Raw genomic sequence first — 17,629 nt, forward strand, 5'->3', positions numbered from 1 at the left:
CAGGTACATACTTTTTATAGTTTACATATGCATATATCCTTTTAATTATCCTTTATTTTCAATATTTTAGTTATGATTCCGTGGGTCATTTATTTCAGAATTTTTACTCACAATATCACTTTCTTAAAATACCACACATCAGCTTAAGTGTTTCATCAGTGGAAATGTGTTACAGAAATTGTGCTGTAAATTTTATGTGCATCTTTAGATCCCTTTTCCGATCTGTGAATCCCTAGACATCATCATCCTACTGTAAATATTATATAATTGTATGCAACATCTGAAATCTCAGTGTGTCCCTGTCATCTAGTTATCAGTACAGTACAAAACGTACCTAAACAGAGCCTACGATTATCATTTCTGCTCAGATCTGACTTTTATGTTAAATGTGGTAAAAGTGAAAGACGTTGCTTGTCAATATGATGCTGAGGTAGAAGAATTTTCCTCTCTGTGGGTGTAGAGATAGAGGGGGAGCCTGAACATCCATATATGGGCATGCCATCAACTTTCTCTCCCCATTGGCTACTAGCGTTTTGCAGCTGCTTGTCAACAAAATGGCCTTCCTCAATTGCTTTTCGAGGACCTACTAACTATTTCTGTTTTGGTGAAATAGTATTGAAACTTTGGTTGAACAATAGAGACGTCGTTTTTTTCTTAAAACACAGTATTTACCAACATATTACTGTGTTCACAATAGGCATATATCGTTGACAAAGCCAGATCAATATTGGGATTTTTGCTTCATTCTCGAGTTAGCTCACAAATGCTAACAGTCTACCTCTAAACCCTTATCGACCTCAGCTTTCATCTCAGATTGTTTTATCACCACACAGAGAAATTTGAAGGATTTTTGGCTTAAATTCAACAATATAGCCACTTTTTTGTTACAAAAATAAAGCTGTCGGAACGACACCAGCGGAGATTTGGTCTCACAAGAAGGTAAGCAGAGAAATAATTCTAGCAGAGCTGCTACTGTTTTAGCTTGGTTTATTATTTATTGTTGATGATGACAACAAGTGGAAATGTTTGAGAACGTTTTATACAATCAAAATGTAAACCTTTGATACTAAAGAGTTACTGAACTTGTACTGTGCAATACAAAAATATGCCAAGTTACGAAAATAAAATACGAAAGTGTTTCCCACTTCATGAAGACAGCTTAGCTAACCATATGCTAATTACACACTGGCGCAGATATATAACAATAGCAATAAAATTCATTCACTTTAGTGGAGAATATAGTAGTGTTAGTTATATTGCTACCGATTATTTGGGTTGACATGATTGTTAATTAAAACTAAAGCAGAGAAGTTCCCTCGCTTTTTAGATGTTGTAAACAATTGCAGTAACCAGTTAGCTGAGTAGCTTTTAACTGCCTCAGGTCAAATGATCCCAAACTCTTCGTCTTGATTTCGACTCTTTACTGTTTTGAGTTAAAGTGTTAATTGAAAGTAAAGTAAAGCACTGAAGATGGCAAGCGATTACGTTAAGACCTGTTTTTATGCAGTCTGTGGTTAAGACAAGCCATGGATTAACTTGATGAGTAGGCCTGGTGAACAGGAGGAGTGCTGGAAAAACACGTACAGATGCATTAAATTACAACATAATCCACTTATTTATCATGACCGTAGAATTGCATATTAAATCAATTATATAATATCTTCCTGTTTGGAATGAGATATTTGCGAGGGTGATCATTAGCAACGGGAATATTTGTTGTTTTTATTTTGTTATTTGCTCTTGGTGATCGTTTGATGTCGTTCGATTCAGTGGTTTAATACTGTCGTCTTTTAGGACTTTATAAAGAGCACTGTGTGGTCATATTACCATTTAAACGGTTTAAAACTATTTCACACTGTTATGTGTAACTGGCATTCAGAAAATATGGTGCACAAAGTCTGTCCTGAGTTAATCATCTCGTGGACTGACTTGTTTAGCTAGTCCTTTAACATTTTGTTTGCTGATTATCTGTAAGCTTACTGGAGTCATCAAATCTCTCTGTTCTTTGTCACAATAATGAGAGGATTTTTAATCAGTTCTCAATGGTATTATCTTCCTGATAATAGGATATATATTTATACACATGCACACTCACACAAATACCAGTAGTGTGGAATAGTGTAGTAGTATTTACTATATGATATATTGTTGGACCATCAATATCAAATCAACGTTCATAGTAGGCATGTATTGTCATCTTTCAAATGCAATATAAAATGTTTTTAAAATGCATTGCAGACTAAAAATAGCAGCCCAAAAGCATTTTAGAAGGCTATACTTATTAGTGATGTGATTGTTTCTGCAAGGTCTTTTAAAACAGCAAAAAAAAAAAAAAAAGCAACAATTATCATGTTTGTTTGTTTATTTAAGACACACTGTGTCTCAATGTAATGTGTTTGATTTAAGGAGTCCTTAAATATAACACTAGTCCTCCTCTGCCTATAATTGCATTGTTTCTGTTGTAAAAAAGGTTTGGATGGTGCACTTCATGAGATTTTATAAACTGTTGTGCTGATTATTTGCCACAGAAATAGTGGGGTTTGTTGCAGATCATTGTGGCCACCCAGAATGAAAAGACCAACTTAAACTGATTATATAATTGTGTACCACATGTGTTGGCATGCAATGGAATATGAGATTTTAGACTAACTCAATATTAAAGGCAAAATTCCTGAATTGGCACTTTTTAATGATTGGAATTTTAATTATCAAAGGATGGCTTCTTGTAGAGATTACACAAGCACCTTTAGTAGCATGCTCATGTCTGTTCCTGTTAGCTGGGATGATTAGTCAGTTTAATTGACTACTAAAATCCACTGACATTTGTATCAGTCATTAAATGAATAGAATTGATTGTAGTCTGTCAGCCCTGTCTTATCCTTTGTCTTCCTGGGGGCTGTTTCATAAAACAAGTTTTCCAAATAAGCCAGGCTTATTTCAGTTAGTCTGACTTATTTTCACTTCATTTGGTTTCATAAAGCAAAATTACCATAGCTCAAGCTCAGTCACTATAGCAGCTTATGCTGGGAAACTAACCTGGGCAGGGTAAGCGGAGTTCCTCTAACACTGAACGATAGGAACGCATTGATATTATGGCACTGACTCTCTCACATACAATTATTTGACATTATCAGTCCAAAAATAAAAGTATACAGAAAACGCAACTTAAATCAAATACAAATGTATAGGCTACAGCCAACTGTATTTAAAGTACTGTGCCCAAGATTTAATGACTTTGTTTTAAGATATTTTAAAACATTTTAACATGCTGCTACATGCACATTCAGTTGATCAGCAGGTTCTAGCCATGCAGCCTTTCTCTCCGTTTTTATGACGGCTTTACTTTATGGTTATTAGTAGAACACTGAAACATTGCAATATAAAATTACTCTTTAAAGCATTAAAAACACTAAATTAAAAGTTAAAATCACTAAATAAAAAATTAAAATAAATAATATAAAACAGACAGGAATACACATTAACTCATTTGAGCTAGTAATTATGGCTGTATTAGCTAGCTTACATTTGATTTACAGTTACTGCTATCATACAAATACACTTTCTACATGTCACAACAATAATGTCCAACAACAAATATTTTAGCAGAATGCATATTTTATTCAGAATTATTGTGCTTTTATTCTATTGCGTTCCATCTGTTTAGTGCGCAGGAGCACTCGTTCACTCATGTAAACCTCGCCCACTCCTGACAGCAAAATGTATATATTTGCATGACTTTCTAACATGTACAGATGGAAAATATACCGGTGATGTGTCAGTTATGCACTGAGGAAAACACAATGTCTCAAATTCATTAAATATCACAAATATTTGCCGTTTGCCATGGATCGATTTGATCCATGATCGACATTAAGGGCTGCTTTAAAATAAGTGTGCACATCAAATTATCCTGACTCACTGAACCTGGATCGAATTAGTGAGATTGCGTGAACTTAAATTGTTGTTTATGAAACCGCTTTAGTCCCGATTGATTTGTTTGGTTATTTCAAGTCAGGTTTTGGACTTTAATCCCTGCTTTTTTAGCGTCTTTTATGCGTCTGTTCTTGTACCAAAGGACAGTTGATGGCAGTAATGCTTTCCAACACGATTTTTCAAATTCATGAAAAATAACTTCATATAGGCCTGTATTCAGATATAGCATGAAATCCATGCCAGTACTTCAGAGAAAGCAAACAATTGTGTGTAATGTTTTATGGACAGTGACAAAAAGAGCACACTCTTGGTTTGAGGAGCAAATATATATATATATATAGGTATTTGACAAAGTGTTTAGCTTATGCTCTAGAGTGAGAGAGATTTAGTGATTTAAAGCTTTTGAATTCACTGTATAAAATCTCAATCAATGAGCTGGTTGTAAAAAGCTGTGACACAAAAACTTTGTGCAAATGGAAAAAAGACAACCTGTACATCCCAGGACCCTCGATTTTCAACATAATGGCTTAGATAAGGTATCTCAAAGCTGCTCAATACAATATGTATCATTTTTGGAAAACAATGGGTGTGTTCACGTTCATTTCAGATGATTCATCTTTCTTATGACTTCATCAGTAGGGAGGACTTTCTAGTAATGCTCATTTATTGCTATGATTCTGATGGAGACATTTTAACATAGTTACATGAATACAGTGAAGCTAAGTCTTGCCTCTTTTTCTTTTAGTCCTCAGATGGAGTAATCTGTCCGGCTGGAGCATGCAGACCTGAAAAGTGAGAATGAGTGGTGATTTGCAGAGTAGCTGCCCAGCATAGAGGCAGGTATGCTCCCCATGGGCTCACAATGAATCGTGACACCTTTTCCCACATCCGGCTGTGGTGCCCACGCCCCTTTGGCACCTACTCCCAGAATAAGCCATACAGCAATGGTACAATCTGCAATGGAACAACTACTACCCACTGCAAGGCTGATGATTCGGGGCTTACAACCATAGAGACCCATGGAATCAGTGAGGAGCAGGATGAGGATGTTGGCACTGAAAACACTCCACCAGATGCTTCATCTACCCTTCTGGCTCCACCACTACCTGCTTCACCCTCTCCGAATTCACAGATGGAGGATGGCAGGGTACTGCTTGATACCTGGTATGTCATTAAACCAGGCAACACCAAGGAGAAAATTGCCTTCTTTGTAGCTCACCAGTGTAATGGTGCTGGAATTCTCAGGCCTAGTGCCATGAAAGTCAAGGGAAACTGGGCTACTGATTGTACCAAGGCCAAGCGGCGGCGGCGCTGTTCCTCTTATGACCCTCCCACTAGAGCTCAAAATGTTGTCGTTGATGTACCGACAGAATCCAACTCGATCGAGGATGGTGTTGGAATGAGTGAGACAGATTTGCTCTCTGTGGCCGAAATGGTGGCTCTTGTAGAACAGCGTACAGCCTTGGCGCTTCAAGGGATGGTAGTGCAAGGACAAACTAGTCCTTATACAGTCCATCAAAAACCTGTTGTAATCCTTTCAGAGCCCCCTTCATCTGCACCAGCTTCTCAAAGTGACTTTGATCTGCTGCAGCAACAGCAGGAATCCCGACGGGTTGCTCAGGCTGTTGCACAGTTTGAATCTCGGCAGCAGAATCTTGACAGTACAACTTTGCGGCCTGAGCTGAATGGAAGAGATCACATTCACACAGGTGATTCTGTGGGTGGCACTCCAAGTCATGGACGAGGGGAAGTACGGATTGCTTTCCGGGTGTCAAGTCTGGACCCTCGCACCCAGTCTGAGCCTGTTGGCCGGCCCAAATGCATGTTTATGAGTTGTGGAGTTGGAGGGGGGCAAGCAGGTACCAGGAGCAAAGAAAAGATCACTTGTGACCTCTACCAGTTGGTCAGTCCATCATCTCGAGATCCAGGTGCCCTCCTGGCTGGCTCACCAAAGGCTGATCCCCTCGGAGAAGGCATCACTGACAGGCCTTCCTCCACAACGCCAGATCCTAACCAAGACCCTGCCTCAGGAGAGAAGGCAGCAGTTGCTCGAGAGCGGGTGACTGGCTTCCATGTTGAGGTTGTGGTCACAGGTGCAGTAGACCAATGTGTCTTCTATGGGAAGGACAGCACAGAGAATGTTCAAGAAGAGACTGTTTGTTTTGCTATGCCCAATGGGGCTAATTCAACTGATGCCTCAGAGGACCCGCCTCCTGGCCAGCTGTTCTTTCTGCAGTCACCAGCTACTGAAGATGAGAGTTGCTCAGCGGTAAACAGTGGGATGCGGTCTTTAGACTGTGCAAACAACAATGGGCCAGTGGGGGCTACCATAGAGAGGCCAGATTCCCCACTGGCAACTGTGGATGATTGTTCTGATCCTCCGTTGTGCCGTCTCTACCGTCATGTCTCCCATGACTTCCTTGAAATTCGCTTTCAGATCCAGCGGCTTCTGGAACCACGGCAATATATGCTCTCACTTCCAGACCACATCATGGTCAATATCTTCAGCTACCTGCCCACCCGATCGCTAGCTGCACTCAAATGCACCTGCCATGACTTCAAGACCCTGATCGAGACTTACGGTGTGCGGGCTACAGACTCTCGCTGGAACCAGGACCCGCTGTACCGTGACGACCCCTGCAAGCAGTGCAAGCGGCAGTATGAGCGGGGAGATGTGTCGCTCTGCCGCTGGCACCCAAAACCTTACCACCACGACTTGCCTTATGGACGCTCCTACTGGATGTGTTGTCGACGCACCGATAAGGACACACCTGGCTGTCGAGTTGGGCTACACGATAACAACTGGGTACAGCCATGCGAGCTGGTTCAGGTCCGCGCCAAAAGAGACGATGGGAGGTAAAGGAGATTGTAAGGGGATTGTCATTTCTCTCCCTGTTTTTGCTCTACTGAAACATCATGCCACTGTACTATTTATGGTTGAGCTCGCCTCTTCTATCATAGCTGATTAACCTTGATATCATTGTCAGTATCATTTCTTATCAGTGCACCATAGTTGATTCTCAGTCCCTTCATTTGCAGATTGCCAGATGTTCTGAAATTTAAGAGTCAATGCTGGTTAAATAAGGTAGTCTGCTGCATGGGACTAGAATTTACATGTACTTCTTAATTGGTTAGAAATTCTTATGTCAATGTTGGAAGACCAGCTCTGATTCTGACCCCAACCTTGCAAAAAAACCCTGCAGGCTAGACACAGGACTTGTGATTATAACTTCAGGGTTTGTTGTGGAGTCCCTTTGGTCAAAAGCACGCAAAATGATGTCACTTTACAAATCCCGGATGTCACTTTGTAATCAACCGTTTGACTGCTTGTTGGATTTTTCTGTTTTGTGTGTGAATGTGAGTGAATAATATTTTTTTGTTGTTGTTGGACTTGATTTTTTCTCCTTCAGATTGATTTATGAAAACAGTCTTTATTTCTTGACCAAACCTTTTCTTTTACCTATCTCTTTGCCTGCCTGTGTCTGTGTGCTTGTTGGCAAAGGCAGCTTTTGCCAAAGCAGTAATTAGCTTCATGTGGCTGAAAGAAAAATAACTAAGAACAGGACAACTCAAAACCTGATTCTAGCCTTAACCCTGTTTGTTCTGCTCATACCACCAGTCTGTGAAATCTTACAAACAGAAACATTGATGCTGATCCCTCTGGTTTGGGAGACCGTCATAGGTTTCACCGTCAATCTGCTTTTGGGAATCTTTGCCTCTAAAGTGAATAAAAGTCATTTAAAACGGGAGTCTGTGCTGTTCCTGTGTATTAATACTGCAACAGTTAAATATTTGTAATTGTAAATTTATTTCTAAAAGTTATCTTGTTACATTTAGTTTTTTTTTATTATTATTGTCGCATTTGTTGGTGTGTGTGAGATAAAAAAAAAAGCTGTACTGTGGAACTCTGTCCTCTGTCACCATCTGTGGTTGAAATTTATAATTGCAAGTTAATTGTGGAGTTCTGTTTGCTCTGCTACTAGTTATTGGCATAGTTCATTTTTACTTAAAAGCTTCCATAGTGCATATATATAATAGTAGGATTCAACAGCATATATATATTTATATATATATATATATAATGTAGGATTCAACAGCTTCTTTCAAGGCATAGATACATAGATCTGTACTGTGCTTGGCCTTAAAACCAAATTGATTTTCTGTGGTGTAAATGAATTCACTCAGTCTATCTAGTAGCATCTTTTCTAACACCTTTGAAAGAATGCTGGCTATACAGTAATTTATAAAAAATAAAATAAAAGAAATTATAATTAATTTGAGAGAAAAAAACTGAGCTTTTAACAGAAGCTTTTATTTAAGTGACACTTAAATTATTTCACCCCCAAAAATGAACATTTACTCACTCTCAGGCCATCCATCATGTAGATGAGTTTGTTTCTTTGTCATTAAAGACTGAGAGAAATTTAACATTACATCTCTTTGCTCTCCAATGGATGTTGTCAGAATGGGAGCCCAGACATCTGATAAAAACGATCTACAAGACTTCAGTCCATCAATTCACGTCTTATGAAGTAAAAGCTGCATGTTTGTAAAAATCCATCAAGATTTGTTTCTTACAAACACAGAGTTTTTCATTGACTAGATTTGTGTGTGTCATTTGTGCACTGTGATGTTTTTATCAGCTGTTTGGAATTTCATTGTTACAGCACCCTTTCATTGCTATCAATCCATTGATAACAACTGATGTAATGCTAAAATTCTCCAAAACTGTTTCAATGAATTGGAAGGCCTGAGCGTGAGTAAATTCTTTACCAAATATTCATTTTTGGGTATACTATTCCATTAAACATATGGGGTATCTTGTCTGTTGGACAGTGTCAATAACATCTTAAAACTGAAATCCAACATAGCAATCCAAATGATTATTCTTTTAATTATACGTCTAAAATTATTTAATTGCCTTTTCATTGATTCATTTAAATTTCTTTTTTTCACGCATGGTATCACATAGTCATTGATTAACAGATTCTGTAGACTTGTGTGAAGAATTTAAAGAAATTAAATCAGTTTTTCCCAACCCTGTAGTGCTCCCAACAGTACACACTTTGGATGTCTCTCTTATCTGACACACTCATTAGGGAGAATCTTGATCCAAAGACCAGGGTTGGAAAACACTGATTTATATACCATGATCATTGTTTTGCCCTCATGCATAGTAACCCCAAAAATAAACAGCCACAGACATCATTATCAGAGCATTAGCATTAACCAAATACTTCCACAGTGGGTCTTCACTTATGTCAGGTAATTGTTTTGATGCTTCAGCCACTTCCTCCTCTGTGGGCTCTGGAGCCTGAGTATCACTTATGCCACAAAACCAACCAATAATCATCATCATTATGGATCGGTCACCACGTTCAACTGTCAAAAAGCAAAGAATTTAAATATGTATCTTTACGCATAGAAGTTAATTTAACCTGCACCAGAGGCGTCCAATCATGCTTATGGAGGGCCAAAGATTCTGCAAAGTTTACCTCCAACCTGCCCAACACACTTCCCTGGAAGTTTGTAGTAATCCTTAAGAACTTGATTAGATGATTCAGTTGTTTAATTAGTATTGGAGCTAAACTCTGCATGATGGTAGCCCTCCAGGAGTGGGATTGGACACCCCTGACCTACACATACAAATATACATTTTATCTACAACTCTATTCAAACAATTCTAATATGTATGATCTTACTTTGATCCTCCTCAGTTACGACCGTTTCCTTTTCATCTGCCTCTCTTCGAGCTTTTCTTCCTCGTTCCACCTCTTCCCAGTCCAGATCGACCCTTTCTTCTTTAGAATGGCGTAAGGTAAAGACAAGTCGATGGAGTGGCAAAGAGAAAAAGTCTTATAAATGTTATAAATACAGAGAAGTATTCTTAAGTAGCTTGAGCAGTAGCTAAAACCTTACATGTTTGTCATCTATGGGTGGAGTGTTGTAGCTTACAAAAAGCACCAGGATAGCAGTGCAGAAGAAGAGCAGCACTGCAAAGTAAAGGTAATGAACTCCACATATAAGTTTTGGGCAGTTGGAGGGCTTAAGGCAGGTTCCTGAGCCATATGCAAACTCGGGAACCATACGACACAGACCCATAACCAGTCCTCCCATCAGACCCCAGAAGGCCCCCTAAGGAGCGAAAAGTGAAGATGCAGGCTTTTAGTAAATTTGTGTTCTGATGTGGAATTAAACAAAGACTAAATATGTTTAAAGCAGTTACTTACTGCCTCATTGACCCTCTTCATAAAAATGGCAAGGAAGAAGACTGCTGCAATAGGTGGAGCTAAGTAACTAGTCACAGATTGAATATAATCAAACAGCTGACCGCTCTGGGCTGCCTGGACAACTGGGATCCAACAAATGCTAATGGCGACAATGCAGAGTATCCACACCCTGTCACACAAGTTAATACATGTGTTCAAACAATAAAAAAAAAGAAATATTTGGATTTTGTGATCGAACCTGATTTCAGAATTCTTTTTTTTTTCCTTTTGAACAACCCATTTTCAAGATTTGATCCAATCCGATAGCTGAAATCTGATCAGATTACTTTTGAACAACTGGCCCAAGGTTATGAGCGAAAACAAACCCTATCTCATGTAAACTGGCAAATTCTTATATGGATTTGTACCATTTGATTTGTATAAAAACATATCTAGGAAAACAGCAAGCACAAAGGTCTGCCCTTAAATCCAACCATCAATGGATTGTAAGCAGATTTCGCTCAATTAAATTTGCCACCAATTCACCAAAATGCAATCAGGTTATGTATTGCCATGAGAATACTGTGGAGATAACAAAAATAGGAAAGTTGCTTGATGCAAGTGATGTATACAAATTCTAATTATTTTCTGAACAATGTTTTTTCACAGTTTCTTAAAAGAATCATTCATTGTATTGTTATAATTAGAACAAGAATTGGTAAATTCAGGAACAGTTTGATGCCATTTGTACTATAAGATAAACAGTATACCTCAACACTCTTACACAGCCAGGCCTAAGCTGTGAATATGCCATATTATTAAAGATATGAATTGAATGGTTACAAACCTTCCTATAATCATGAGCTCTTTATCTCTAGCTTGGGGCCGAATACGAGTCCAAATGTCCATGGTAAACAAGGTGCTACTGCTGTTAAAGATTGAGGCTAGTGAGCTCATGAGAGCTGCCAACATGACTGCCAGCATTAAACCTCTGAGACCTGTTTAGGAATTGATTAGAGGAGAAAGAAAATAGAAAGACAATTAGGTGTAAACAGAACAGCTTGGTAATTCAGTTAAACTCATACATTAATTTTGTGTAGGGGATACTATCAGTTTAAAAACACTGGAAAAATAAAGTATGTTGTTTACCTGTTGGCATTACAGAAACCACTAGTTTGGGGTAGGCAATGTTGGAGCAGCCAACTTCTGTGCCGCACACTTTCGTACAGATGCTTGGCTCCACACAACCTACTTCATCTAAATAAATAAATGATATTGGTATTCCTTGATCAAGTTTGTAATTATAAAGGCATGTCATATTAAATATGTTCATATTAAAATGCATACCAGGGTAAAGCACTCTGCTGATCATGCCTGGAAACACCATGAGAAACATAGGGAGTAGTTTGAGGTACCCACACAATATACATCCAGCCTTTACATGCGTCAGACTACGGGCAGCCAAACAGCGTTGCACAATTACCTGTAGAATATATAATGTAATGTGAACAATTAAGCACGGATGATGGCAGAGTTATATGTATATATATATATATATATATATATATATATATATATATATATATATATATATATATATATATATAATATATATACAGTGCTGTCAAACGATTAATCGCTCGCATCCAAAATAAAAAGTTTTTGTTTGCATATTTATGTGTACTATGTTTATTTAAAAATAAATACACACACATTCAGTATATATTTTGAAAATATTTACATGTATATACATTTATATATTTGTATTATCATATTTTATATAAAAATATATTTTATATTTTTATATTTTATTTTATATTAATATAAACATAACATGTTTCTTAAATATATACATTGTTTGTATTTTTATATACATAATAAATTATACATAGTACACTCTCATATATTACGTAAACAAAAACTTATTTTGGATGCGATTAATCATGATTAATCGTTTGGTGCATCTCAATAAATTAGAATGTCGTGGAAAAGTTAATTTATTTCAGTAATTCAACTCAAACTGTGAAACTCGTGTATTAAATAAATTCAATGCACACAGACTGAAGTAGTTTAAATCTTTGGTTTTTTTATTGTGATGATTTTGGCTTGCATTTAACAAAAACCCACAAAATCTCAACAAATTAGAATATGGTGACATGTCAATCAGCTAATTAACTCAAAACACCTGCAAAGGTTTCCTGAGCCTTCAAAATGGTCTCTCAGTTTGATTCACTAGGCTACACAATTATGGGCAAGACTGCTGATCTGACAGTTGTCCAGAAGACAATCATTGACACCCTTCACAAGGAGGGTAAGCCATAAACATTCATTGCCAAAGAAGCTGGCTGTTTACAGAGCGCTGTATCCAAGCATGTTAACAGAAAGTTGAGTGGAAGGAAAAAGTGTGGAAGAAAAAGATGCACAACCAACCGAGAGAACCACAGCCTTATGAGGACTGTCAAGCAAAACTTATTCAAGAATTTGAGTGAACTTCACAAGGAATGGACTGAGGCTGGGGTCAAGGCATCAAGAGCCACCACACACAGATGTTTCAAGGAATTTGGCTACAGTTGTCGTATTCCTCTTGTCAGGCCACTCCTGAACCATAGACAACGTCAGAGGCATCTTACCTGGGATAAGGAGAAGAAGAACTGGACTGTTGCCCAGTGGTCCAAAGTCCTCTTTTCAGATGAGAGCAAGTTTTGTATTCTAGAGTCTGGAGGAAGGGTGGAGAAGCTCATAGCCCAAGTTGCTTGAAGTCCAGTGTTAAGTTTCCACAGTCTGTGATGATTTGGGGTGCAATATGCTGCTGGTGTTGGTCCTTTGCGTTTTTTGAAAACCAAAGTCACCCCACCAGTTTACCAAGAAATTTTGGAGCACTTCATGCTTCATTCTGCTGACCAGCTTTCTGAAGATGCTGATTTCATTTTCCAGCAGGATTTGCCACCTGCCCACACTGCCAAAAGTACCAAAAGTTGGTTAAATGACTATGGTGTTGGTGTGCTTGACTGGCCAGCAAACTCACCAGACCTGAACCCCATAGAGAATCTATTGGGTACTGTGAAGAGGAAAATGAGAAATAAGGAACCAAAAAAATGCAGATGAGCTGAAGGCCACTGTCAAATAAATTTGGGCTTCCATACCACCTCAGCAGTGCCACCAACTGATCACCTCCATGCCACGCCGAATTGAGGCAGTAATTAAAGCAGAAGGAGCCCCTACCAAGTATTGAGTACATGTACAGTAAATGAACATACTTTCCAGAAGGCAAACAATTCACAAAAAAAATTTTTTTTTTTTTTTTTTGGTCTTATGAAGTATTGTAATTTGTTGAGATAGTGAATTGGTGGGTTTTTGTTAAATGTGAGCCAAAATCATCACAATTCAGTCTGTTTGAATTGAATTAATTTAATACACGAGTTTAACAATTTGAGTTGAATTACTGAAATAAATGAACTTTTCCACTTTTTCTCTAATTTATTGAGAAGCACCTGTATATATATATATATATATATATATATATATATATACACGCACATATTAGTTCTTTATCCTTAAAATACCCTGTCCTTACCTGATCAGTGCACCAGTACCAGCTACCAATAATTGCGATGCCAAATAACACACCGGGCCATGGCAGGTCCCCGGTCATGGGATCTCTAAGTAAATGAAAGGCATCCTCGCGTGGAGTGTAACACTGTTCAGAGATGTTAAAACCCCTCTGAGATGGCAAAGATAAACTATATTTATCCAGTAAAGCACTGTATCCTCCAACTTCATTGAAGGCTATTGACAAATGGGGGACAACACAAGTAGCAGTTTATTATATAGTAGTTCTTTTGTATTGACATTTTATTTACACAAGTATTTGCACATTTTTGTTTCTTTGTTAATGTAAAAATGTTAATATATAAAAAAAACTTTGTAAACTTTTACACATTCATGAGGTGCTGTATGATTTTGATACAAAACATCTGACCACATTCTCCAGGTGTGCTGTCAGTTGTGTCTGCTGGCCTATCCAAATACATGGCTATTATTTCATACCCTTTACCTAGTTCATAAGTGTGGACTGAATACATATGGAATATATGCAAAATATTTAACTTTTAGGTTAACAGTCATTTCCTTTCACCCTAAAACAGTGCAATGCAGAATTAAAAATATGGGTAAAACACCTGTAAAAAAAATGTATGCATATTTTTCTTCTTTCTTTTTTTGAGTGTAATACTACTAACTAAAACTGTTTATTTTTGTTTTAAATCAGATTATTAGTGCTTAAACTTAGCTGATGGATAACTTAAAAAATAAACAAATAAAAAGTGCATGTGCTGTCTCATTACATTGTGCCATATGCAAGCTGTCATCAAACTGTGAATTCTGATAAGACAATGAATTTTGATAAGCAATTGGTACATACAGAATCCCATGAGGACGAAGGCTCCAGCAATGATTACAAAGGTTTGGACAGTGTCTGTATACATCAGTGCAGCCAGTCCTCCTACAGAGACATTGCATGTCAAATTTTAATGCATTAAAAGATTATTTGTTTCAAAAAGGCTATTTAATATCTATATAATATATTGTCTTTCCAAAACCGATTGTTTTCTAATGATAATAAGCATTCCTAGAGCTCAAACCATACAATAATGTCATGGTCATGGGTTTGATTCCCAAGAAATGCATGATCTGAAAAAATGTTTCTTCAATATTTCGATCTTCATAGTTTCTTTAGATGAAAATGTCCGCAAAAGGTGGAAAAATGTAGAGGGGAATGAGATGGATCAGTAGCTGAGTTTACCTGTGACTGTATAGAGTGCTGTTATGCAGAGCAGGGCAATCACTGCAACATAGATATTCCAGCCAAGAGCCTGCTGTATAAAAACTGCTCCTGAGAACATGTCAACCTATGTTCAGTGAGAGATTCATAGAGGGAGTGAATTGCTGCCCCTTTTGAGTGTAACAAAGCGCACATTATGATTCTTCAGAGTTTTATACTGTATTTATGTACGTATATGTATGTATGTATACTAAGTATTATACTTACGGAAATCTTTGTGAAGATGTAAAGGAAAAGTGAAATGACAGAGAGATACAAGCTAATTCTAGACCCTCCAAATCTTTTCTTGAGGTACTGAGGCATTGTAATCACCTTTTGTAAAAAAAAAAAAAAAAAAAAAAAAGTCACGCATATTATTAATATGAATATTTTTCATCTTAAATATCACCGTATTTTAATTAAAAAATAACATACCCCTGCAGTTAAATAAACAGGGACGAACACCCAGCCCAGCAACAAAACAATAAATAATGCCTGTGAAACAGAAATGTTTAAAATGAATAATTGGAATCACAATCTGATTTGAATTTCACCAATGACAAAGCACAATATTTTTCTGTATTTAAATATATAGCTTACATTCCATTCAAAACTCCCGACAGCTATTCCACTTGCAGCTGCTGTTCCTGCAAGACCAACAAAATGACCACTGCCGATGTTGCTCGCGAACAGAGAAGTTCCCACCTATGTGTGTGGGTTGAGAGAAATACATAAAAAGGAGAAAGCTTTAAAATAAGCATTGAAATCTTTAGATACAGTCACAACTTTTATTTTCATGTAGATAGTGACAAAAGGGCATGACAACATTTAAAAACTACAAATCTGATTTTTTTTTAAAAGTTTTTAATTAAACATCATTATTAAAATTTAATATTTAATACTCACAGGCCACCATACCATGGTCCGACCTGCAAGGAAGTAGCCACCTACTGTGCCACGATTAGTCCTAAATGTAGACTAAGATAAAATAAAGACAATATTTATTTTTACTACATTCTACACAAATTAAAAATGTAGTTTTGTCAACAGACATATCAATTGTTAAAATGTTAAAACACACAAGAACAAACTTTTACTAACCCAAATTCCTACTGCAATAACCACCATAAAGTAGCCAAGGATTACACTGATGTCAGCTGGATTGTTGATGGTTACATGATTCGCTGTAGTGTTCTCCATTTTTGAAGACAGACAGACACGATGCTGATATCATTTATGAGATGACAAAACATGAAGCATCCAACGGATGAGGCACTTGAGGAGGAAAACATTTCTTCATACAGGATTTGAGGGTAAAATCCATGATCTTTGCCCACATGGCAAAAAAGCTGATGAAGGAACATTATTAACAATAATTAACTTATTACTAGCCACTCAGAAAATATTTTAAATGCCAAACTTACACCTTAACTAATGCTGTGGTACTTTTAGCAGAAAACAAAACAATGTAGTGCTTAAATTGTAGTACTTTAAAGAATTTTATGATTTTTTTTTAAATTAAAAAAAAAAAAGCATAAGAAAAAGTATTACAATTTTTTTTCAAAAGCAGAGAAAGAAACACCCTTGAGCAGACTATTCAAAATGTCATCATGAAAAAAATTGCAATTACTTATTAAGTATTTTCATTAATAACATTGTGTAATCATGCTTATTTCTTATGTATTAAAATAGACTTTTGCCTTATTACAGTATTATACAAGCATAATGAGAGTAACAGGCTAAATAATGTGATAAAACATTTTTTCAGATTTTCTATATGCTGATATAAGCAGAATAGCATTTTCTTCTTTTCTTTTCTTTTTAAATTAACATGTTTGTTTCTCACCAACACGTAAAATTATGTTTCCAACAGTACAGTTCTAACCATATTTGGAAATAACTAAGAAGATGAGGGATACACTCTTTCATGGATGAACAGCTTGTGAATGCATCAGTTGTGTCACTAAGGTCTGGTTAATAATCCTGTACTTTGGTGTGTGACATTATCACTACTTCACTGCTTTTCAAATGCATCAACAACTCACTTATGTTTGCAGGACAAGCAACAAAGAAACTTCTGTTCAATTTATTTAATGCAAACCAGAGCACAGACTTCCATTCAAACAATGTTCAATATTTGACAGTTGTAGGTCTTCAAAAACAAACAGACCTGTTTGCCATCAGATGAAAATACTGAGTCTCTTTGTCTCTGTGAAAATGTTACTGTAAGACAAAATTACAATAACTGAAACAAAATGAAAACAATCATACAAAAAGCAGTCATTTGGTTTCTATTGCGAGTCTATGCTTTAAAGCATTTCAGATGACCAGCTAAACCCAGAAAGATGCCATTAAAGCACTACAGATACGTATACTGATCCACTTCATTGAGGGCAAGCTGAACAGTGCATTACAACAAAGTGCAGAAAATCAATCACTATGTCATCATTAACTCTTTAACATCATTAAAGCCACATCATTTAGAATTATATAATGTTGTTCATCAGTGGTTATGGGGGGAAGTTGTGGCCTAATGGTTAGAGAGTTTGACTCCTAAACCTAAGGTTGTGGGTTTGAGTCTCGGGCCGCCAATACCACGACTGAGGAAGCAACCCTTGAGCAAGGCACCAAACCCCCAACTGCTCCCTGGGCGCCGCAGCATAAATGG

At 37.1% G+C, this 17,629-nt stretch overlaps 2 protein-coding genes across 3 annotated transcripts; one reads left to right on the top strand and one right to left on the bottom strand.

Annotated features, from left to right (window-relative positions):
* The first annotated feature begins 526 nt into the window (after positions 1 to 526).
* fbxo46 (F-box protein 46) lies at positions 527 to 7,682 on the top strand. Its single transcript, XM_042739234.1, has 2 exons — positions 527 to 939; positions 4,679 to 7,682. Exon 2 carries the CDS (start codon positions 4,796 to 4,798, stop codon positions 6,791 to 6,793), a length of 1,998 nt encoding a protein of 665 aa, XP_042595168.1. The 5' UTR covers positions 527 to 939; positions 4,679 to 4,795; the 3' UTR covers positions 6,794 to 7,682.
* A 542-nt stretch (positions 7,683 to 8,224) lies between these two features.
* slc5a2 (solute carrier family 5 member 2) lies at positions 8,225 to 16,216 on the bottom strand. Of its 2 annotated transcripts, XM_042739236.1 has the most exons (15): positions 16,063 to 16,216; positions 15,868 to 15,939; positions 15,562 to 15,666; positions 15,397 to 15,456; positions 15,190 to 15,294; positions 14,944 to 15,049; positions 14,563 to 14,643; positions 13,717 to 13,928; positions 11,490 to 11,625; positions 11,292 to 11,399; positions 10,990 to 11,140; positions 10,164 to 10,332; positions 9,853 to 10,068; positions 9,636 to 9,771; positions 8,225 to 9,315 (listed from the first exon to the last, which is right to left on the bottom strand). In XM_042739236.1, the coding sequence occupies exons 1-15, from the start codon at positions 16,159 to 16,161 to the stop codon at positions 9,101 to 9,103; spliced, it is 1,971 nt and encodes a 656-aa protein (XP_042595170.1). In that variant the 5' UTR covers positions 16,162 to 16,216; the 3' UTR covers positions 8,225 to 9,100. The 2 variants fall into 2 exon arrangements, with proteins under 2 accessions (XP_042595170.1, XP_042595169.1); XM_042739235.1 differs by having other exon boundaries at positions 11,292 to 11,625.
* Positions 16,217 to 17,629: the final 1,413 nt, after the last annotated feature.

This window comes from Cyprinus carpio, chromosome B15 (assembly GCF_018340385.1).
Source record: "Cyprinus carpio isolate SPL01 chromosome B15, ASM1834038v1, whole genome shotgun sequence".
NCBI classification, from domain to species: domain Eukaryota; kingdom Metazoa; phylum Chordata; class Actinopteri; order Cypriniformes; family Cyprinidae; genus Cyprinus; species Cyprinus carpio.